We start from the raw sequence: 23,167 nt of genomic DNA, 5'->3' as shown, positions 1-23,167 counted from the left end.
AATCAGCACTGATCTCAGTGATGAATCTGAACAGAGATTCGTCCCATGGAAAAAAACAGAATCATTAGGTTAACTCACCTGCTTTTACAGGAGCCGATACGCGCTCCATGACGAGATTTCCTCCATCCTATGCGCCTCAGTTTCGCTGAAGGACAATAGGCTGTGTGAAATATTTCCCCGGTCCACTATCAAACACACAGATCTTTACTATCTTATCTCCTGCTTTACTCAGTCTGTGTGCTTTGCGCATTCACGACGCCAAGGTCAGGAGCGCCAACGATTTTAATGGAGCGCCCACCACAGAGATCTCACTGCCAGCGCGTTACTAGGCAACCACTGGGATACGCCAGTGCATTAAATTCACCCTCCAACAACTGAGAAAATCCTAATTTAGAAACCATCAGGTAGCCACCCTAACCCCGTACAGCACTCGTGTAGTCAGGCTCTTTGTGTTCAGGCAGAACCCATCCACCTTTTATCGGGAGCGGAGTGTGCGCATGAATTGTGCAGGCTTAAAGGCTGGGGCGTTCATCCTGAATACAAGCCATTTAATTGTCTCACGCCTTTTAGCAAGGTGTGACAAGACAAAACGGTATAGGAAAAGAAAACAACAGAAAAAAAACCCCATAAAGTGTCCTGTAATATTTCCCATTTGGCTTTGTAATATATTTTAAATTAGATTCCTAATCACTTTATCTCCGTTCAAAGCATAAACAAGATCAATTTATCACGTTTATCAAGACTCCATCCTTTCAAATAGGAAATTGCATTTTAAAAAGCATTGTAATGACAGTTCTGAAACACCAGCACCACACTGGTTTAACAAGCAGAATAAATAAGCCTTGCATTGGTTTTGTTCAGTTTTATCTGGTTTCAATAATAAACTGATTTATGAGCCAGAAAAGTTACTTCTCTCTTTATGGACCACCAGGAGCACCTCAGAAGCAGCAAAATCATATTTAATGAGGGATTTGAGCTCAATATTCTGCTGCATTCTTAAGCTGAAGTTGAAGTAAACATTTGATTGTCAAACTAAAATCTTCCACATCCATACACTGTACATCCAGCAGCATATAGATCAGAGAGTTGCTGACAGAGCAAATATTTTCCCATATATACTTTAATGCCCAGTGGTCTGAAGAACAGCTATGATGGTGTAATTTGTGCAGAGCTGAGCTATTGTTTTAATAGCAATTGGAAGAGATGTCTGTTTCAAGCTGGGTGATAAACCTAAAGAGGAGTTTTTCATTCAAAAAAGCATAGTAATTTGATTCTCATGCAGAGATACATAAATAGTGGGTTCCAAGAATGAGAATGATAAATAGATTTGTTTTTACCAGGCAACTGTAAACAGGATAGTGCATTCCAGGTCATTGTAGATGGGCATTATGAGTTTATCCCTGTGGAAAACAAAGAGTTCATCAAGCGTATCTTGAAAGGAAGACTTTTTAATTAAAGATACAATTTCTAGTCCAGTTATTTGCAGTCATGGACAGTTTCTTCTGATGTATGGGCTGAATCAGCTTGATTAGGGATAAAGATGCAGCAATTTCCGTGGCCGTGGGTCTGCCAGGATACCCATTGTTTCTTAAGTCAGGATGTGAGAAATATTCAAATTTTCTTTAATTATGAAGAGGTTGATTTGGCATCATTTCAGCATGTTGACTTGGAGCTGCTGCTCTCATAAGAACATTTCTATTAATGACATAAATTTGAGTAAATCCATTTGTATTGGCCTTAATACATGTACCAGAATGGCAGTGTTTGCAGCTGGATATGGGTCTCCCAGGGGTTGCACCTTCATCTCCAGTTTAATTACAAATATATTGAATCTTTAGCACCATCATTTAGAGTGGGGGAAGCATAGGGCCATGACCAGATGTTTGGTTGACCTAGCTGAAAGTGGAGATTTTTGAGGGAACAAGTTTATTTGGCAATTGAGAAGGACTTTCATCTGCAGAAGACAGGGATGAAAACACACTGACCTGACAGCATATTGTAGGGTGGAAGGAGAACTCATGAATCCCTTATGACTTGACATCTGTGAACATGAGCTCTGGGTAGGGACTGAGAACACAGCATGACTGCCTTGGGTATGTAGACTCTCAGATTAAGTAGACAGTTGAAATGTGGCAGGAGTGCAGCAACTGCTTTCAGGAAGTTATTGTGGCTGAGGAGTCGAGAGTATATGCTCAATCCTGCAGCTCCTGCAACACCAACAAAAATCTGTTTATCAATCTGAACATTTTGGTCAGAACACGCAAGCATATCCATACTGACTTTCTGCCTTTTTCAATTACTATGTGCAGTGAAAGACTTTTTAGCTGCACCTTTCTGTTTTTAATAAGGATCAGTATTGCCTTTTTTTTTTTACATCCCCACTGCTGGTTGTGATATTGCTTTGGTATTCAAGATCAACACGCCCAAAAAATGTAAAGCACTTCCGTTGTTCTACTCAATCGTCCACTTTCCTACATTAAATATTAGTATTTTTAAAGTCCACCGTATTTAATGCTTCACTGTCATCTTGGGTCTTTCTTGGCAATGTTCCTGTTATACGGTTCTTTTCATTTGTTGAGTCAGCTATATATAGTCATCAACTCTATCATTTATTTCATTTATGTTATTGTATTCCCAGGGTGTTTCGATATATGTGACCATTTATATGTATAAATCAAACTAAAATGTCTCTTTGTTCTCTTGAATACACCATAAATAGATTAGATTAGATTAGATGAAACTTTAATGAACCCCAGAGGGAAAGTAGGTCATGGCAGCTGTAGAGAAGATTTATCATTGTTATAATCAAATAGAAACAAAAAAGACACTAGACAACTATAACATAACATAATACCAGCAGGATAGGCTATGCAAAAATATAGTGTTTACAGTAATTAAATCTTTCTCAACAGTGAAAATAAAACCAATTATAAGTAATAAATGCAGTCCTTTAATTGAAAATGAGCATATGATTACAATTAGATTTGCTTCACAAATGCAATATGTGCAAAACATGCAGCACTGCACATAGAAGAAAACGTGCGCACACAAATGTGTCAAGATATGGTAATGCCTAATATAAATTATTCATATACTAATGATTCTACAGTTGTAGAAAGATGCAACTACGGACAAAGAAAAGCCTCTGGGCGTATTTCAGGCAAACCAGCAACAAATCAAGAGATCAGTTAGGGAGTTAGGATGAAGTAGGCTGCAGCTTAGGTGGTAAATGCAGTCATCCTCCTTTCCCCTCTTTCTGCATTGAAGAAGGACAGTATATCCTTAAGAAAGATTCTTAAACAAATGTTGTGTCCCGGTGGTCCCACTGCTTCTCAGGGATGGATCAAATGCACAGGAAGAAATTTATGAACACGACAATAAAGTTTAGCTTAAAAGCTTTAAGTGATTTAAAGTAAAATATGTCATAAAGCTTCACAGAAAGTAGAAAATACTATTCAGCTAATGCACATCAATGAGCAGATCCCTCCAAAATATCTAGAATCTCTTTCTTCATTGTCCTGTCACTGTTCCTGGTGTCACTGAGGCTTTAATATCATTAGTGCAACTAGGAAGTGATGTAAGCCCAGATGCTTTTTTCTAAATTTTGAATATCGAAAGCACCTAACATTCACCTGGAGTCTATTTGTAACCATGAGCACTAATCCCCATGGGTATATTTATAGATGCACTTCAGAACCCAAATGCAGTTACAAAAACAAATCACCAGTTACCATTCAGAGGAGCTATAATTGATGTACTGAAAACGTGTTTAGTTCTCCCTTTCCTGCTGGAAAAGAGACAAAAGGAGGAATTTTATTTTGAAATCCCCAACCAATGTGTATTGTTTTATAATGAACTCTCTTTTGCTGAGACATCCTGAACAATACATATAAAATCACAACATCCAACATGCACAATACATGTAAAGCAATTAAATGTAATCACTACAGGTCTGCACTTAAAATAATTGGAGTTTTATTTGACATAACATTAAAATAAATAGAAACACCTACGGTATATCAAAACACACGATGTGTTTGGAAATAGGTGACATTTAAAAGGAATCAGCTGATCCAATTTTATTTGAGGGGTGGTTCATATTTTTGTAGCAGTTTCCCAGTCATTGTAATATTAAGGTATGACTAGCTATGTAGTTTAATAGTTTTAGGGCCCCTGTAGGGTCTTTTCTCATCCAAAAACAAATGACAGTCTTGAGATGTCCTCTTTGCTGAAACACACTACAGTACAGACTATTTCATGTGGTTTGTCTGACGAGCCCTTCAACACCTGCCCTGCTGTCGGTCAATCAAAACGGACACTCTGACAGTCTAGCGCTACTGTGCTCATGGATATAAACCCTGAGTTGTGAAAATGAATTACAAGATGTGCATTTGACGTGATCCACCCCAGGTAAAGCCCGCATAGCAATTATACACAATTACGGGTCGTGTAACTGTAATGATATGTGAAGGTAAATCAGTCAGCCTGAAAGGCAAAAGTCAGGGGAAAGTGGCAGTTACTTCCTCTTTCCCGTGATGCACTGCGCGATTTAAGTTGACTTAATCAACTTAATAAAACTACACTACTACAGTATACAAGTGACGAAACCTGTCACTGTAACCTACGCGTGTTTTGAGCATTAAAAGCTACGAAGCGGACAAGTGTGCAGCACAGGAGACCGGAGGGTTCAGTTTGTAAGCCGTCACTAAGGCAACGACTCTGACATGAGTGCCGGGAAAGTCAACGGTGATAATAGACCAAAACAATCCGTTGGCATTTATTTGTCTGGTGTATGGTCAGCAGTGACTTTCGCTTAACATGGAGCGACATAACTTGCCAAAAGAGAGGCTCGTAGTGCCCACAGATTTTGCCTCACCATCCTTTTCAAGTAAGTTAATGTTGCCGTAGACGCGGGTTCGGTTGCTAACGACCCGGAGCTGGAAGCTAATGTTGACGTTGTTATGTTAGCTAGCCATAGCAGGAATTGGTGTGCCTGTCAACCCATGATTATCTGCACTTGTTAGCGATGCACAATGGAAACCAGTGATCATTTCAATACTGACATAGAATAACTTGTAAGTGCTGTGCAACATAAAACCATTTTCATACGGCTTTGGTTTGAAAAACGTATTTAATGGATATTGAACAAGGGACACTGGTCCCATGCAGATTTTTTACCTCGAATGTCATTCTGTAACTTGATAAATCAAAAACAATCTGTTTAAGTCCAGTAATTCAAATAAAACATATTGCAAATGTGACCAACTAAAAAGAGTCAAGATGTTACAAACTGGATAACTTGCCCTGTAAGCTTCAAGACACAAGAAGTCCATTAGACAGTTGTTAATCAGGTTACCAGTCCAACAAGCTGCTAAAGTTACGACTTGTTGTTCAAGAGAACAACTGCTGCTTCTGTTGTCAAAATTGAAACCACTGAGCATCTGCTTTTCCTGCTCTATGTACACTAAAACTTTGGGGTATGGTTTTCAAGACTGGCTATTCACCAAACTCCTATGACATGACATTCTCGCAAGAGAAAATATAGTGTTTGGCCTCCATACAAGTGATGGTGACACCAATTTCATTTGGAAAAATCATGCACTTTTTTTTACAAAATTCCTCATCCATATTTCCGTTTGTCAAAGGTAAGTATGATCATCCTCCTGACTGATCTATGATTTATGAAATGAATAAAAGCAGTGTCTCTCATTTTCTCCCCAGAGCTTATTTAACTGAAGATATTTTACATCTGGAAGAGAACAGATCTGTGTGGTCATTGCTATTTTTTAAATTTATTTTTCTGTTTTCCAATATACGTACAAGTAAAGAAGTACATTGGTGTGTGTGTGTGTGTACGCACCTTAAACAGTACATTAAAAATATTTGAATATCACTCTCGCGCTCTCTTTGTGTAAGTATATATACTGTACATACAAACATAAATGCACACACACACACACACACACACACACTTAGTATTTTTTGTTCTCATTCCTTCTGTTGAATGTTATGAAAATCTTTATAATGAGATAAATTTACAAATGTGCTCACCTAAACACTTTTTTTTTTTTCTTTAACCATTTAGGGATTAACCAGCAAGACCTGGTACCCCCGTCACATTTCACATCCACTGTTCAGTTTGCTGGACCACAGGGAGGCATTCAACTCCCAGAGACAACACCACCCACCTCCTGGAGAAACACAAACAAAACATCAGTACCATCGGAGGATCCCAGTCCTACCAATCAATGGCTGGCAATCAGTCAGGCCCAACAGGAAATCTTGGAGTTGAGAAAGGAAAACCAGAGGATGATGATGTTACGAGAAGAAAGCAGAAGAGGAAGGATACCTGTGACTCATCCATCAGAAAGTAGTGGAAGGTATTCCATAGTATTTTTATGAATTCCATTATTGTTTATCAGTAGGATAGCAAACTAGGAACACAAGTTGATTGATTTTCAAACCCAGAGGTACAGAGAGAAGAGAACAGTGGTCCAGATGGGATTTGGAGTGGTGTCTAGAGACTGAAAAGCACAAGGCAGAGGTGGAGAGATTGAAGGGGCAGGTGGAAGCTCTGAAAGACACGGCAGAGAGACACTGGCAAGAGATGAGAGACAAAGACAGCACAATGAACAGGTAAGAGCTGGTGACATTCATCCAAGTCATTTTATGGTTGTACTGATATTCTCTTCATCACTAAACAAACAGATTTTTACAATAAATCAGTTTGAATAAACTTATCTCTGCATGACTTTTTTGTAACAGACAGAGCCATGATTTGGAAGCAATGCGTGAAGAGCTATATAAAGCTAAGGATGATCTCAGCCAAATGAAAGAGGAGCTCATTCACAGCAGTTCACAGAAGGAGAAAATAAGCTCACAGGTATTGTTATTTACTGACCAAACATTTAATTTCTACACAGGTGTTGATGCGGATCGCCTGAGAAATGCTGGCATCTTGTAAATTATTTTGACAGTCTTTTGTGTAGTATTGCAGTCTTAAAAGTAGAATGCAGTCTGCTAAATGTTTTAATTACACTGAAGCTAATTAAAATGGCAAGGAGTTCAGTTGGGTTTGTTCATCTCTTTGTATTGCCTTTGTACACACATTTTTTTGACAGATTTTTATGAAACTTGGTGGAAAGGTGTGGCTCACATTACATTTTAGAGTGGATCTCCATAATGTGGCAAAGTTTGAAATATTTTTCCACTTATTTTTTTGTTTATCATTTTTGCTCATGGATGGAAGAGGGGACATCGCCTCAAGGACAAACCATTGAATTTCAGAGTACATCCATATAAAAAGCATAGGATCTATGATTTGTTTTCATTTTCTTAAACTTCACCACAGATGCCGAGGGCAGCCATTTAACTCTTAAATGGGTTCAATGGCACACAGGTTTCATGCAACAGATTTGCATGAAACCTGTGTGAGAGACAGACATCAAGGATCAAAACAGACAATTAAATTTGGGGTGAATATACCCTGTGGAGCTGAAAAAGCTGATTATTGTGGAAAAGCTGTTTTCCCCTCTGTCCAAAGTTATGGAAGGATCTAAGTTCTAAGTTCAGCATGTTTTCATGTTGAAAGAATTAAAATCCTGGTATTGCGTAATAGTATGAATGAAACTTGTGATTAGAAGGGACACTGGAGGAAATGCTCAGCTTTTGCATAGTTTTACCATCTTTTAACATTTGTGTTAAGCCAATATCAGTATCATTACTTCTCTAAATAAAACATGTCTATGTTCAACATTTTAATTTCATTCAGCTTGAAAGACTGAAGGGAGAATCTGCAGAGCAAATTACTAAGCTGAAAAGAGATTTAGAGAGGAGCAAAGAGGAGGCCCAGGAGCTTGTTCTGAAGGCTGAAATGGGAAGGGTTCAAACTGAAGAGGAGTTCAAACAGCAGACTCTGAAAATGTCACAACAACTGCAAGAAATCCACAAGAAGCAGGAGAACGAGGTACGTGACACAATCTCTGGCAATTTAATCACAAGCAGCAAGAGTGACTCCAGTGTGGCTGAAGCTCATTAGTCATGTTACCTGCTATTACTTATTGTTTACAACACTGCACCCTAGGATCAGCTGCGTGAAATAATTTGCCCAATCAGAATAGCCTAGTTGGTCTAGTTGGTTCTATTACTCTACTGATTTATTCGCATAACATCTAGCCACACAGTAGTAAGAATGCACACGATCTGAGAGTACCACAATCTATGTGATTTTCATTAAAAATAGATTACATACACATTTACACACTTCAGGAAGAATTGAGGAAAAACTGTTGATATGTTACATCATTACATGTGTTGGTCTGAATAATTTCAAGGTTTTTTTCTTTTTTAGCTGCAGCAGTTGAGTGCTTTTCATCATGCAGAGTTGGGAGCAGCAAGGAAAGCAAACGGTGAACTACAGGACAGACTTCAATCAATAACCTCAGAAGTGCTGCAGCTCAAAAGCTCTCTAATGGAGGTATCCACTGAGAGAGATGGCCTGAGAGAAGGTTTAAGGTGCTGCATTCAATCTAAAATTTAAAACAGCTAATCGGATGCAGCACTTTGCAGTCAGATTCACTGATTTTGGGGGAATGTGGTTTATTTTTCAGCCAAATGAGACAAGCTTTTGAGACACAATCAGCAACACTGCACAGCCTGCGAAATTACATCGGCCAGCTTGCCCCAGAGAACAGTGAGAAGGAGCAATTAAATGACGCTGTTGAGGTGAAGACAATACAAATGGCATTGATTGCAATCAGCCTACTGTAAAGTAATTGCCTTACTTTAACTTAAAACCTTGTTCTTTTCCATAGTGTCCAGATTTGTAGCACAAAGGAGCGTTACATCTTTGACTTGTCATGCTTGTTATAATAATCCCTCCCATATGTGTATGTGTACTTTTTATATTCATTGTATTGTAGAGGCTGAACCAAGAGAAAGCTGCTCTTCAGGTGACCACAGAGCTCTTGACAGTCAGGCTTAACTCTATGAATGAGATAGTCGCTCTCCAAGAAGAGGAGTTGGTGAAGAAAGTGAGCTTTTGTTTTTCAACATAATTATGCAAGCTCTAGCTAATCGTCATCACTGTTGGCAAGGCAACCTTCTGCTTTAGCCCAGGAATCTCACTGTCATCATGTGCTTCTGTTGTTTTGTTGCTGTTTTCAATGTTTCTGTCTAATAGGCCTTGGCAGACCCACTCATGAAGAATGGATCTGAAGGCCTTCAAGTGCTTCAGCGCTGGAGAGAGAAAGTCTACAAGTTATGTGTCCAGCTCCGGTCAAAGGACATTGAAATAAGAGGAGAGAGGGACCAGCTGCTTTCAAAAGTATGGACCTTTATCTGTCTTTGCACAATCATGTCCTGTGTGTTTAAAGGTCGCGTCTGTCTTTCAGGTCAGATCCATGGAGCAGCAGTTCCAGCAGGAGCAGCACCGGGCTAGCATGCTCAAACACAGCTTAAATGACAGAATAGCTGAGCTGGACCTGCAAAGAGTGGAAAATGAGGTTAGTACCTTAACAACTGACTTGATTTACATAATTGCCTGAAAATTTGATGATACACAATAAATTTGTGGCTGCTTTGGAAAAACGATAAACCCTTGTACATAGGAGCCAATACACAGAAATGCTGACTCCATGAAATCTTTACTCGATGCCAGTAGCGGTTGTCGTTTTAATAACAGCAGCTGGGCACAAAAACATCTTCGATATTGAGCATCACAGTAAATTTGTGTAAGATACTTTATTTACATGGATGTGCATTTTTCTTTACAGACCTTTAAGCAGGACTTGTTCCAGGCTCGTAAGGAAAATTCACAGCTGAAGGTGCAGAATCAGAAAGCGGAGGCTGAGCTTAAAACTCTCTCAGATGCTGTGCATAGGTAAAATAATTGCACCCCAATTTAGGAATGAGAGGAAAACAACAATTCCTGTTTAATGTTCTTAATCATCATCACAGTTGATGCTGTATTTTCATAACTTTTGTCATTGCCTCACAGGCTTAGTCTGGCATTTGAAAGCAAGGTGGCAGAATTGTTTGCAACTCAAACGAGGCTCATCTCTTTAACCCAGAGGCTAGCATTCGCTAATGGAAGAGTGGAAACAATCCAAGGTGTTATTAGAATGGATCTTAATGTGCTGATTATGCTGCTTCTGCCTGAATCGCATATGCATGGCAATCAAAGTAACGATGTTGTTTTTTCCAGGTTTGATCATGAGGAGGGTTGCTCTGCAGAAAGTTCAGCAGGCCAGTAAACAGGCAGAACAGACTGCAGACAGGTGTGAGGCATGAACCATCTTTTACTGAACCTTAGTGCATAAAGCGAGTTTACAGAGTTTACTCCCAGTCATTTCATTAGTCAAACTAATGACTCATGAATCAAAATACACAAATTTAAATATTTGTGGAAGGAATTGAGCGTGACAGCATTCTCAGTATCACAAGTAATGGGTGCTTTTTTTAAAAAGTAAAAGCAACTGAAATGACTCCACACAAGTTTTGTGTTTCCAGAACCTTCAAGATCCTATTTCCATCTTCTTTGGTTGGATTTCAAGAATTCAGGAACTCCAATATGTGGATTAGTAATCGTTATTCAGATTTTGCACAGCATGAGGAGTGGGGTTACACATTTTATTGATTTGGGGTGTTTTTTTTTTTAAATGATGTGAAAGTTATGTTGCTTATAAAATGATGCATAAAGGTAATCAGTATTTTAAAGTTAGTTTAAGTTTATTATGATCTGACAATTGTGTGCAAAATCAGTCTTGGCCAGTATTATTATTATTCTAAAAGTAAAATGTCTGTTTTGATTTTCGCATGCTTAGTTATGCACCATATGTACCATTAATGCTCTTCTTTGTCTGTTTTTTTTTTCTCCATCACATCTTTTTTGCCCTGCAGCTTCACAAACCTCCGGACAGAGCTGAGTTTGGTGTGTGATGAGAGAGACAAGCTCAAACAGGAGCTAAAAAGAACCCCTGAGCTCATTGATCAAGCTCTAGCTGATCTGAAAGACCAGTGTGAGCCCCTGTGCCAGTCACTGCACTGTATTATAAGACATCATCTGATCTTCCAGTACAAATGTTTTCTTTTGATATGTTGGTTGATATGTTGGTTACCTTTAAACGTCCTCTTCAGATGAGGGGAAGCTGAATCAGCAGCAGCAGCAGCTAGAGCAGAGCTGGACGGAGGCCTTTCAGGCTGTGGCTGATAAAGACGAGGCTGAGCAGAGTCTGCTGCAGATCCAGGCGCAGCTGGAGGAGAGTAAAGTCAACATGGACAAACTCCACTCTGAATGGCTCAGCCAGCAGGAGCTCAGTGAGCATGGTGAGGCAGCCACCGTAGCTTGACTGTTTTACAACCTTGACTTCAACAAAGGACTCCTGCATTTTTTCAGAGCCCCCCTCCCTTGTTACAGTCTCCACATATTCACATCAGTCTGCTTAGTGGCTTGACTCAAGAGCACCTTGACTGCAGCCATTTAGGAAAGGTTAGTTGAATTCAGCCAGGCGACTTGGGAACCATCAGCTATAATCCTGTATTAAAGTAACAGGCCACAATTTTTCATTTTGTCTTAGAACAATCGTTCCCATTTGAACACAGAGAGGGTTTGCTCGCTTTGTTATTTCATTTGTTCATGCTGGCTATTAAGAGACCTCATCCTAATACTGTCAGTGAAAGTCATGGAGAGCAACCTGAAAATAGTTGTAACCATTCAGGTAGATATTGTCCAACATCCAGCGTTTCCTGTTGAGCTGCTGTAGAGATGGAGGAAGTCATAGATTTGATTTGCGTGTTTGATTTGGCAAAAGTTTTACGTCTGATGCCCTTCCTGATACAACCCTCTGTATGTATCCGGGCTTGGGACCGGCACAATAAGACACTGGATTGTGTCCTCTGATGACAAAAGAGATTTTATGTTGTACGAAAAGAAAGCAAAAACTGTTCATCTGGGTGTCTGACTGCTGAATTGACCATGTGGCCACTTGAGTGTAGAAACAATTTGCAAAAACAACAGTGACATATTGTTAAATTTTATGTTGCCATGGCAAACTTAAGTCTCCACTTGCAGCCCTTTTTAGTTCAGTTTTCACACTTTTTGTAGTTCTATTTTCTTCTCCCCAGACTCCTGAGGGAAATATGTGTCTCTTTAGCTCTTCGGTGCTCCACTCTTCTCACCACCCTGTAGACAACTGTGTATTTTGGCCATTTGATGCTGAATGTGCATTATATCACACAGTAGGTGTTTTTGAGCCTTATTGTTGAATACTGCTTCTATGAGAAACGAGACTGTCATCTACAACATTAAAGTTAACGGATAAAAAAAAAAAGATAGTTCTCCTCACCATGAAGCTGAGGAGAACTGTGGAGTCGGCCGATGACTGTGTAGCACTATCTTTATGGAAGTCTTGTTGCCTATGGGAAACAGAATAAAATCCCCTGATGTACATATACACCTTTAAATCATTTGTCATTGTGTGAGCTATGGTATTGAGGAGTGGTCTGTTATTTGTTCCCCTTCAGCCCTGCAGGAGAGAATGTCTGAGATTGAAGACCGCTGTGCCAACAAACTCAGAGAGATGGAGGTTCAAGTCAATACCGCCAAGAGGGAGCACACCAAAGCAGGTATCACGACGAGTGCTGTGCTACATCAGCGCTCAGCATCTCAGCGTAGACAGCTGAAGTCATATATTTACGGCAGCCTGCGATCTAATATGATCGTCATTGTTTACACGTTATATAGCAGAATTTCCCCGTGGATTCTGATGTCTGCATTGACTGTTGCAGTTATGACTTTGCGGCAATTTGAGAGAGATGCAGCGAGGAAGCAGAATGAGATGAGAGAACATTTGGGGAGAGGAGTTCAGAATAAACAACCGAAAGAGAATGAGAAAGACGAATGTCTACTGATGGTAAGACTGTTTAAAACAACAGTCTGTTGTGAAAAACAGTTATCCCTTCATATGTTTTGGTGACCTTCCATGTCCTCAATCTGCTCCAGACTGCTGCCGCTGAGAGAGGGCCAACAAACGAATATACTAGAGCAGCTCTACAAATCTCCTCTCCTCCTCAAGACATAAGTTGTGCTGTAGGAGCAAAAGTTGCCAACGGTGAGTAGTGTCTCAACTCAACCTCTGTCAGAAGCTTATTTTAAGTCCTAACATTTCCACAAGCGTGACTGACCTGTCCGTCTGCTTCCTGCCAGAGAGACTCTTTTCTGTTTTGGAAGAGCTCCATTCTCTCTGTGCTGCAGTGGTAAACAATTCTGAGGACTCTGAGGAGGAGGAGGGACAGAATGACAGCGTGGGAGAATCAGCAGATCCACAGACCATTCACACAGCTGACACCTGACAATGATTCACTGCAGCAAGCAAACATACCTTTAATTTATATGCAAAAGGTGGGCAGCATTGGTTTTTTAGAGCCATTGATATATTCAGTGAAAATAATTGTTTGAACCAGAAAAAAACCCTAATTTAGTGATGGCTTTACAATTATTGCTATTTAATACAGAGACACTGTTTTTATATCTGAATTCTGTTGTCTGTATGCTAGATGGAAGGTGCAAATATTTGTTAAATTTCCCCGTTTTTTTTACTGTGAATGTCTCCAGTTTACCATTAATGATTAAATCATTTTAACAGTAAAACCACATTCCACATTTCTTTTACTGGTTTTTTTAATGGCCCCGGAATCGTTTCAGTCAACGAAATGCTTAGACAACAAATGTTATATGAAGATAGGTTCACAAAGTGAAATATATTTATTTGCCGAAAAGAAAAATAATTCCATTTTTTGATAAAAGTAACTGAACAGATGGTTCTGAGTTAAATAGAAGTAAATATGTGACGACTTTGATCGTTTTTTACTGAGCTTTTATATCAGATGGCAAAGAAACTGGTGGCAGATAAAAATACAGCCGGCATCATACTTGTCTCTAATGGTAAGAGGAGTCTGGCTGTTGACTTTTATTCTGCAGGCTTTTATGATGGCTGGATATTTCTTTGTCATGAAGTGACATTTTTAGTGCGACCTAGCAATACACTTTTACATGTAACTGTTAGAAATATTGATTTGGCAATTCTTAAATTCTTTCAAACACTTACTAATTGTGAGTAAGTTTTCATATGTGTGGTTCCCAAAATCGATAAATATAAGCAGTTTATTGTTACTTCACATTAATTTTGATTATGTAGTGATAAAGCAGGTAATGATTGGTACATCTTTACCAATATCACAGCACTAAGGGTTAGACCTTAAGGAGTTCATCTTGAAAAAGTCAATACTTTCTATTTGAAGTTCCATAATAGAGTTCTAATGTATTTTACAATGACATTGCAATTATAGGATGGATGATGATAAACATCATGATGAACCACATAATTGTGCTATTTTTCATGTTGTCATGAGTGTTAATAAATTTTACAGTAGTTGGAGCTTTCAACCCTCTAGGTAAAAGCAACTCATGGAGAACAGAAACAGAGCTGAGAGAAAAATACTAATAAAGTCTGGACTTCCCTACTCTATTTACTTAGATGATCAAAAATAATTTTCCAGGACACATGGCTTGATAGGCGATTCATCACAGCAAGCACAGAATGAATGCATCAAATGCATTTGGTTAGAAGAATATTTCTGACATTCAGCAGCACATTCAGATTTTCATTTTGTGCTTCAGAGACTGCAAAGCAGCTCATATGGTATGAAACAGTATATGTTCATTTTCTAATACTGTATTAAAAAACAACTGAATATAAAGAAAACTTGTCACAGAAAGTAATCACTTATAATCTCAATTTACATGTATTATGATGGATAGTTTTGAACTTTGATATTTTTTTGCGTGATGCACTTACATTAATTATGCATTACTAATATATTAATATCAATCAACGGCGCATGGATGTTGCTCACTGAATCATAAAAAAAACCTTCAAGGAAAAAAGAAACGTCCCCTCTGCATGTTTTACAACTTTACACCAGCAGAGAGCAGTGTCTTCAAAGAAAAGTGCATCGCACCTGGCGAGGTCTAGTTTGGTTTTGTTTTGAGGGTTTTTTCCCGCAATTTATTTATAGATAAATCGTCTTTATTTTTCTAATTCTGATTCTTGCATCAATTTCTGCACAGAAATAATTGACGCTGAGCAAACGTTTCTTCATAAGTGCCAAAAAAAAAAAGGTTTCTGCTTAATACAAGATGTTACAAAATTAATGTAACCACATGTTAGATCACGGCGTGATGAAGCCAACAGTACCTCGTCATCTGCAAAAAGCAGAGATGCAATACTGAGGCCACCAAACTGGACACCCTCAATGCCTTGGATGCGCCTAGAAATTCTGTCCATAAAAGTTATGAACAGAATTGGTGGCAAAGGGCAGCTTTGGTGGAGTCCAACCCTCACTGGAAAGGAATCCGACTTACTGCCGGCAATGCGGACTAAACTCTGACATTGGTCGTACAGGGACCAAACAGCCCTTATCAAGGGGTTCGGTACCCCACACTCCCGAAGCACCACCCACAGAACCCCCTGAGGAACACGGTCGAACGCCTTCTCCAAGTCCACAAAACACTGGTCCACTGGTAGAGCTGGTCCACTGTTCCATGGCCAGGATGAAAACCACACTGCTCCTCCTGAATCCGAGATTCGACTTCCCGATGGACCCTTCTCTCCAGAACCCCTGAATAGGCCTTGCCAGGGAGGCTAAGGAGTGTGATGCCCCTGTAGTTGGAACACACCCTCTGGTCCCCCTTCTTAAAAAGGGGGACCACCACTCCAGTCTGCCAATCCAGAGGCACTGTCCCCGATGTCCACGCGATGTTGCAGAGGCGTGTCAACCAGGACAGCCCCACAACATCCAGAGCCTTTAGGATCTCCGGGCGGATCTCATCCACCCCCGGGGCCCTGCCACCGAGGAGCTTTTTAACTACCTCGGTGACCTCATCCCCAGAGATAGGAGAGCCCGTCTCAGAGAACCCAGACTCTGCTTCCTCATGGGAAGGCGTGTCCCCGGAATTGAGGAGGTCTTCGAAGTATTCTCCCCACCGAGTCACAACGTCCCGAGTTGAGGTCAGCACCGCCCCATCCCCACTATACACTGTGTTGATGCTGCACTGCTTCCCCCTCCTGAGACGTCTGATGGTGTACCAGAATCTCCTCGAAGCCGTCTGGAAGTCGTCCTCCAAGGCCTCACCGAACTCCTCCTATGCCCGAGTTTTTACCTCAGCAACCACCAAAGCTGCCATTCCGCTTGGCCAGCCGGTACCCATCAGCTGCCTCAGGAGTCCCACAGGCCAAAAAGGCGCGATAGGACTCCTTCTTCAGCTTGACGGCATCCCTTACCACCGATGTCCACCAGCGGGTTCTGGGGTTGCCGCCACGACAGGCACCGACCACCTTACGGCCACAGCTGCGGTCGGCCTCTTCAACAATGGAGGCGCGGAACATGGTCCACTCAGACCCAATGTCCCCCGCCTACCCCAGAAAGTGGGTGAAGTTCTGCTGGAGGTGGAAGTTGAAACTCCTTCTGACAGGGGATTCCCAGCAGACCCTCACAATACGTTTGGGTCTGCCAGGTCGGACCGGCATCTTCCCCCACCATCGGAGCCAACACACCACCAGGTGGTGATCGGTTGACAGCTCCGCCCCTCTCTTCACCCAGGTGTCCAAGACATGCGGCCGCAAGTCCGATGAAACGACCACAAAGTCGATCATCAAACTGCGGCCTAGGGTGTCCTGGTGCCAAGTGCACATATGGACACCCTTATGTCCGAACATGGTGTTCATTATGGACAGTCCGTGATGAGCACAGAAGTCCAATAACTGAACACCACTCGGGTTCTGATCAGGGGAGCCGTTCCTCCCAATCACGCCCTTCCAGGTCTCACTGTCATTGCCCACGTGAGCGTTGAAGTCCCCCAGCAGAACGATGGAGTCCCCAGTGGGAGCGCTCTCCAGCACCCCCTCCAAGGACTCCAAAAAGGGTGGGTACTCTGAACTGCCGTTTGGTGCATAAGCACAAACAACAGTCAGGACCCGTCTCCCCACCCAAAGGCGGAGGGAGGCTACCCTCTCGTCCACCGGGGTAAACCCCAACGTACAGGCCCCAAGCCGGGGGGCTATAAGTATACCCACACCTGCTCGGCGTCTCTCACCATGGGCAACTCCAGAGTGGAAGAGAGTCCAACCCCTCTCGAGAGGACTGGTACCAGAGCCCAAGCTGTGTGTGGAGGTGAGCCCGACTATATGTAGTTGGAACTTCTCGACCTCACATACCAGCTCGGGCTCCTTCCCTGCCAGAGAGGTTACATTCCACGTCCCAAGAGCCAGCTTCTGGGGGATTGGATCGCCAAGGTCCCCGCCTTTGGCCACTGCCCAGCTCACAGTGCACCAAACCCCTATGGCCCCTCCCACAGGTGGTGAGCCCATGGGAAGGGGGACCCACGTTGTGCTTTCGGGCTGGGCCCGACCGGGCCCCATGGGTGCAGGCCCGGCCACCAGCCTTCGAGCCCCACCTCCAGGCCTGGCTCCAGAGGGGGGCCCGGTGACCCACGTCCGGGCAAGGGAAAACGTGTTCCATTGTTTGTACTCATCATTAGGGGTTTCTGAGCCGTCCTTTGTCTGGTCCCTCACCTAGGACCTGTTTGTCATGGGTGACCCTGCCAGGGGCACAAAGCCCCAAACAACTTAGCTCCTAGGATCATTGGGACACACAAACCCTCCACCACGATACGGTGATGACTCAAGGAGGTGGAAACCCAATCAATAAGTTCCAAACTGATTTAATAGCGAGTCAGAATTAATGGGACACAAAATTAGTGGTTCAAACAAACAAGTGAGCGCTACCCAAGTGCGCTTATTCATACTGCACCTCAAACTGCTTAAAATGAGCTTCAAATGTCAGGCAAGAGTTTTATCAACAACTTGCTGACTAATTTTCCTAAATATGTCTTTTCTATGTATATATACGTATATGTGTCAAACTACTTTTGAACATTTAAGCACAAGAGGTTTCTCACTGTGATTCAGTGCAAAACAGCTATTGTCCTTGACCCTAAGTTGTCTTCTCCTTCTATCCTAAAAAAGTTGTTAAACCTGCAGATTCTTTCCACTGATTAGATTTGGAATAGATTTTTCCATTTCACTCTGTGGTTTTGATGAATGGACTTATTACTGCAAAAAACGTCGTGTTGAATATTTATGGTACATATTTATGGTAATGTACACCACATTAAAAACTTTTCTTGTAGGTTAGATAATGAATTTGTTGCAGCTACATTGTATTATGAAGTGTCTCCCAAGGGTCAGGTGAAGTTTGTAAAACTCTTTTAAGATGACAAACTAATCTTATTACATTACTCATTGTGGTTATGTTTTCTGTCTGTGCTCTTCAGAGTACAAACCCTTTGTTTAGTGGCCTGCATGTCATTGTGTTACAACATGTAAAAGGTCCCAGACATTGATTCCTCTCAGGTCCAGTCCTTATTCAACTTTTCTACTGACTGAAATAAAGGATCACAAACTCTTAAGTCAACACCACAGTCATGGACGACGATCACGTTCACATTCAAACAAACTAACTAACTGATCTAATTCAACGTGAGCTTTCCTCTAATGACGTCAACCACATCTTGGTGGAGCTCTTGCAGGCCGGAGGTCAGAGCAGACTTGGAGCAGTATGTGAGCATGATGTGATCCAGTAAGTCAGAGGTGTCAGCCATCAGTGCTGTATGCTGCATCAAAGCCTAGTGGATGGTTGTGCGCTGCTGTATCAGGCCACGCTACAAGGCAGGGCAGCTGCTGATGGCAGAGCAGTGTGAGGAATAGGCCAAGTAACCCTATTTTTAGATACAGGCAATGTGGGGCATTGTTTGGGGGCTTGCAGTGGGCATACACATTCATTCTGCAAACTACAGCAGCATTATTTTCCTCTGTTATGTTTCAATTTATTTTAACAACTACGATCAATTAAAAAGAGCCTGAAGCCTTTCATGGTTTATTTTCAAATCAACAACAATAACATGAAGTCATCAACACAAGGGTTATTTCTCTACCATCAGCCACCTTGTTTGGAATCTTAATTACACTTTCCCCTTGGTTGATCAGTGTAATTCTGAACACAGATATTGAAATGTTGGATGTATTTAGCTCTAAGGGAAAGAACAACAACTGTTATAAAGGAGACATCACTTCTTTTGTTATTACCACAACTTGATAAACAAAACGACTTGCTGTGAAAACTGAAATGCAAAAGTATAAATCAGGTTAATGAGGTGGAGTCATGATCTTTTCCTTTTTTAAAAAAGTTTTTTGGGAATGCTTTAGGTGAGGTTGAATCGCAACATTAAAATAATTATGGGGGAACGATCTGTGGTCTATGTTGGGCTTGTCTTTTATTATCACACCTCAACAGATGCTCTGTAGATGGGTATTTGTGGGTTTTAATAATCCATTGTGGAGCATTCCTGACCTGGGATACACAGATCTTATGTCAGTTTGTCACGTAAGCAGCGGTGACCATTTCTATTGTCCCTCTGTAGTTAATGAGGATTTGGAAGAACATTCACCATTAATTTCTCTACTATGGTAAAGATGTGATGGACTGGATGGGTTCTCCGTGATGCTGAATCACTAAACGCTGGAAGTGTTTGTGAGGCATTCAAATCTTTGAAAGTGTGGGATTCAAGCCCAGATTGTTAAGTTTAGCATTTGAGCCACATTAAAAATATTCTTTACTTACATTTCTGATTAGATTTTGAATATAACACTGAAAGGTTAAGCGTTACATAAAATGGTCCCATAGAACATCTGTGGACTAAAGTTTACCACACAGTTTTAGAAGTAATGTGAAGGATGCAGACTAGTGCTGCATCTCTAAATCAGCCAAAGAGAAAGCAAGTGTAATGTTTGCTACGTCCTTTCAAACATCTGTTGGTGAGATCTCATTGGGCAGATAGATAGAAGGAATGACAGAAAACATCAATAAGTAAAACAGCAAGGCTAATTGGTTTTGTTTTTTAAATGCATTGCCTGTGGGACATTTGGTTAAAGACGTGGGACTTTTTTAAAAAATTCCATTAATATTCTACTGCACCGTACCTCCCTCTGGTTCCCAACATGCTGCTCAATAACACTTCCTAATTACCAGATTTGTAGATTTCCATTTCATCACCATTTTCTCAATTTGTATGCATTTCCATCTGTTACACAAAATATAATTTCCATTCAGCTGATGTCCTTTTTTTTTTTTTAACTTAGAGATTATTGTCATGTAACAGTTTAATTACAGGCTCATTTTAGTAATGGACAAGTAGACTTCCTCCATGGTGAAATAGACACTTGTTCAATTAGACATTATCACTTTATTCATCACGTCACGAGCAGAAGAGATGGCAGGACTCTAAAACAGTCCTGCCATCTGTAAACAACTAACACCTTTCAGTTCTTGACTTAAACAAATGATCCTAGTGATCAGAAAAGCACCATGATTCACCTGCCAACATAAAATCATTGCCTTGAGCCTCCTGACTTTAAACAGATACGCAAATGCTTGCGCTGGTATTAGGTTATATGAAGTTGAAGTTGGACTAATTTTTAAAAATATTATACATGACTAACGAGTATATGTTATCAATGGCACAGCAGCAGTTTTTAATTTCATTTATTGAATGACAGGAAATACATTTTGTGTAAGTTTTTGTTTTTCATAATCGAAAATATATGATGTTTGAGGTTTTTGTTTATCATAGATGAGATCTGGCCTGATGGTTGGATAAAATATTAGATTTTAGGAGGCCAACATGGGAAATTAATGTGATAAAAATCATACAGTTTTCTGATATTTTAATTTAGGAAAATTAATCAGCAGATGATAGATGGACTGAGTGATGGTTTGTCAAAGTACTAACCGCTTCGCATCCCAGATTCAGGTTTATCTGCATAACCTCTATGTGATAAGATGATCAGCTAGTTTTCAAAGAAGAATTAAAATATCTAATTCAGGCATATTTTCAGCTCTGAATGTGTTTTCTAGGCAACATGAGAGGACAAATGTAGCCACAAGAAGACAATGTAGCCACAAGAGGACACAAGCCAGTGTCTTATTGTGCCGGTCCCAAGCCTGGATAAATACAGGAAGGGCATCCGGCATAAAACTTTTGCCAAATCAAAGATGCGAATCAAACTTATGACTTCCATACCGGATCGGTCGAGGCTCGGGTTAGCAACGACTGCCATCGGCACTGTTGACCTACAGGGCGCCGTTGGAAATTGGACTACTGTGGTCGAAGAAGGAGAGGAGGAAAGTGTGTCAGTAAGAAGAGAGAGATGAGGAACGCCAAGAGTATAGGACTGAGAGTAGGGACGTTGAATGTTGGAACTATGACAGGAAAAGGTAGAGTTGGTTGACATGATGCAGAGGAGAAAGGTAGACATACTGTGCGTCCAGGAGACCAAGTGGAAAGGTAGCAAGGTTAAAAGTTTAGAAGCAGGGTTCAAGTTGTTCTATCATGGTGTAGATAGGAAGAGAAATGGAGTAGGAGTTATCTTGAAGGAGGAGTTTGTTAGGAATGTCCTGGAGGTAAAAAGAGTGTCAGATAGAGTGATGAGTCTAAAGCTAGAAATTGAAGGTATGATGTTCAATGTTGTTAGTGGGTATGCTCCACAAGTAGGATGTGAGCTGGAGGTGAAGGAGAAAAAAATCCTGGTTGGACTTTGATGAAGTGATGCAGAGCACACCTAGAGGTGACAGAGTTGTCATTGGTGCAAACTTCAATGGACATGTTGGTGCAGGTAACAGAGGTGATGAGGAGGCGATGGGCAGGTTTGGTATCCAGGAGAAGAACGCAGAAGGACAGATGGTAGTTCATTTTGAAAAATGGACGGACATGGCTATAGTGAATATTTTCTTCCATAAGAGGCAGGAACATAGGTTGACCTATAAAAGTGGTGGTAGGAGCACACAGGTAGACTACATCTTGTGTAGATGGTGTAATCTGAAGGAGATCAGTGACTGCAAAGTCGTGGTAGGCGATAGTGTAGCCAAACAGCATTGGATGGTGGTGTGCAGGATGACTCTGGTGGTGAGGAAGATGAAGAGGAAAAAGGCAGAGCAGAGGACAAAATGGTGGAAGCTAAAAAAGGAAGAGTGTTGCATGACTTATAGGAAGGAGTTAAGACAGGCTCTGGGTGGTCAGGAGGTGCTTCCAGATGACTGGAAAACTACAGCTAATGTGATCAGGGAGACAGGTAGGAGAGTACTTGGTGTTTCATCTGGAAGGGAAGTAGATAAGGAGACTTGGTGGTGGAATGAGGAGGTACAGAAGTGTATACAGAGAAAGAGGTTAGCTAAGAAGAAGTGGGACACTGAGAGGACTGAGGAGAGTAGACAGGAGTACAGGGAGATGCAGCGTAAGGTAAATGTAGAGGTAGCAAAGGCCAAACAAGGAGCTTATGATATACCTGGAGGTGAGCTGACAGTGGGAGGTGTCAGCTCACCTCCGGAGCACTGCCGAGGCACCCTTGAGCAAGGTGCCGTCCCCTTTACAAATTGCTCATTTGAGGCGCACCAAGAAGGAGCTGCCTACCACTCTACCTCCCTTGCATGCCTACAGGCCCCCTTGTGTGTGGTGTGTGTATTACAGGGGCCTGTACACACTAATATGCATGCATGTGATTTGATTTGATTGACTAACAAATACTAGAGTGTGCATTCTTAATTTCCCTTCGGGTGTTATAACAGTGTATTAAATTAAATTAAATTAAATAAAAAAAAATATGATGACTTGTATGCTAGGTTGGACAATAAGGAGGGAGACACTGATCTATACCGGTTGGCAAGACAGAGAGACAGAGATGGGAAGGATGTGCAGCAGATTAGGGTGATTAAGGATAGGGATGGAAGTCTATTGACAGGTGCCAGTAGTGTGATGGGAAGATGGAAAGAGTACTTTGAAGAGTTGATGAACGTGGAAAATGAGAGAGAACAAAGACTAGGAGAGGTGACTGTTGTGGACCAGGAAGTAGCAAAGATCAGTCAGGATGAATTAAGGAGGGCATTGAAGAGAATGAAGAGTGGAAAGGCAGTCAGCCCTGATGATATACCTGTAGAGGTTTGGAAGTGTCTAGGAGAGGTGGCAGTACAGTTTCTGACTGGGTTGTTCAACAGGATC

The 23,167-nt window shown here is 41.2% G+C and overlaps 1 protein-coding gene across 2 annotated transcripts; it reads left to right on the top strand.

Annotated features, from left to right (window-relative positions):
* The first annotated feature begins 4,575 nt into the window (after positions 1-4,575).
* On the top strand, positions 4,576-13,669 carry cchcr1 (coiled-coil alpha-helical rod protein 1). 2 transcript variants are annotated; one of them, XM_068331080.1, is made up of 19 exons: positions 4,576-4,888; positions 6,086-6,380; positions 6,469-6,636; positions 6,766-6,883; positions 7,772-7,966; positions 8,351-8,514; positions 8,610-8,724; positions 8,922-9,032; positions 9,182-9,325; positions 9,375-9,503; positions 9,774-9,880; positions 9,998-10,110; positions 10,205-10,277; positions 10,900-11,018; positions 11,137-11,325; positions 12,523-12,624; positions 12,787-12,911; positions 13,001-13,109; positions 13,205-13,669. In XM_068331080.1, exons 1-19 carry the CDS (start codon positions 4,819-4,821, stop codon positions 13,348-13,350), a joined length of 2,592 nt encoding a protein of 863 aa, XP_068187181.1. In that variant the 5' UTR covers positions 4,576-4,818; the 3' UTR covers positions 13,351-13,669. The 2 variants fall into 2 exon arrangements, with proteins under 2 accessions (XP_068187181.1, XP_068187183.1); XM_068331082.1 differs by having other exon boundaries at positions 4,577-4,888; positions 9,393-9,503.
* The last annotated feature ends 9,498 nt before the right edge of the window (positions 13,670-23,167 follow it).

This window comes from Antennarius striatus, chromosome 13 (genome assembly GCF_040054535.1).
Source record: "Antennarius striatus isolate MH-2024 chromosome 13, ASM4005453v1, whole genome shotgun sequence".
In the NCBI taxonomy this organism is placed as follows: Eukaryota; Metazoa; Chordata; class Actinopteri; order Lophiiformes; family Antennariidae; genus Antennarius; species Antennarius striatus.
This window is presented reverse-complemented; position numbering and strand designations above follow the sequence as displayed.

What these genes read in the sequence shown, in the direction of transcription:
- cchcr1 (XM_068331080.1), top strand. Translation starts at nt 4,819, where the DNA reads ATGGAGCGACATAACTTGCCAAAAGAGAGGCTCGTAGTGCCCACAGAT. An exon ending in ACAAGAAGCAGGAGAACGAG is followed by an intron (nt 7,967 to 8,350) that starts GTACGTGACACA and finishes TTTCTTTTTTAG; the next exon opens with CTGCAGCAGTTGAGTGCTTT. An exon ending in AAGAGTGGAAACAATCCAAG is followed by an intron (nt 10,111 to 10,204) that starts GTGTTATTAGAA and finishes TGTTTTTTCCAG; the next exon opens with GTTTGATCATGAGGAGGGTT.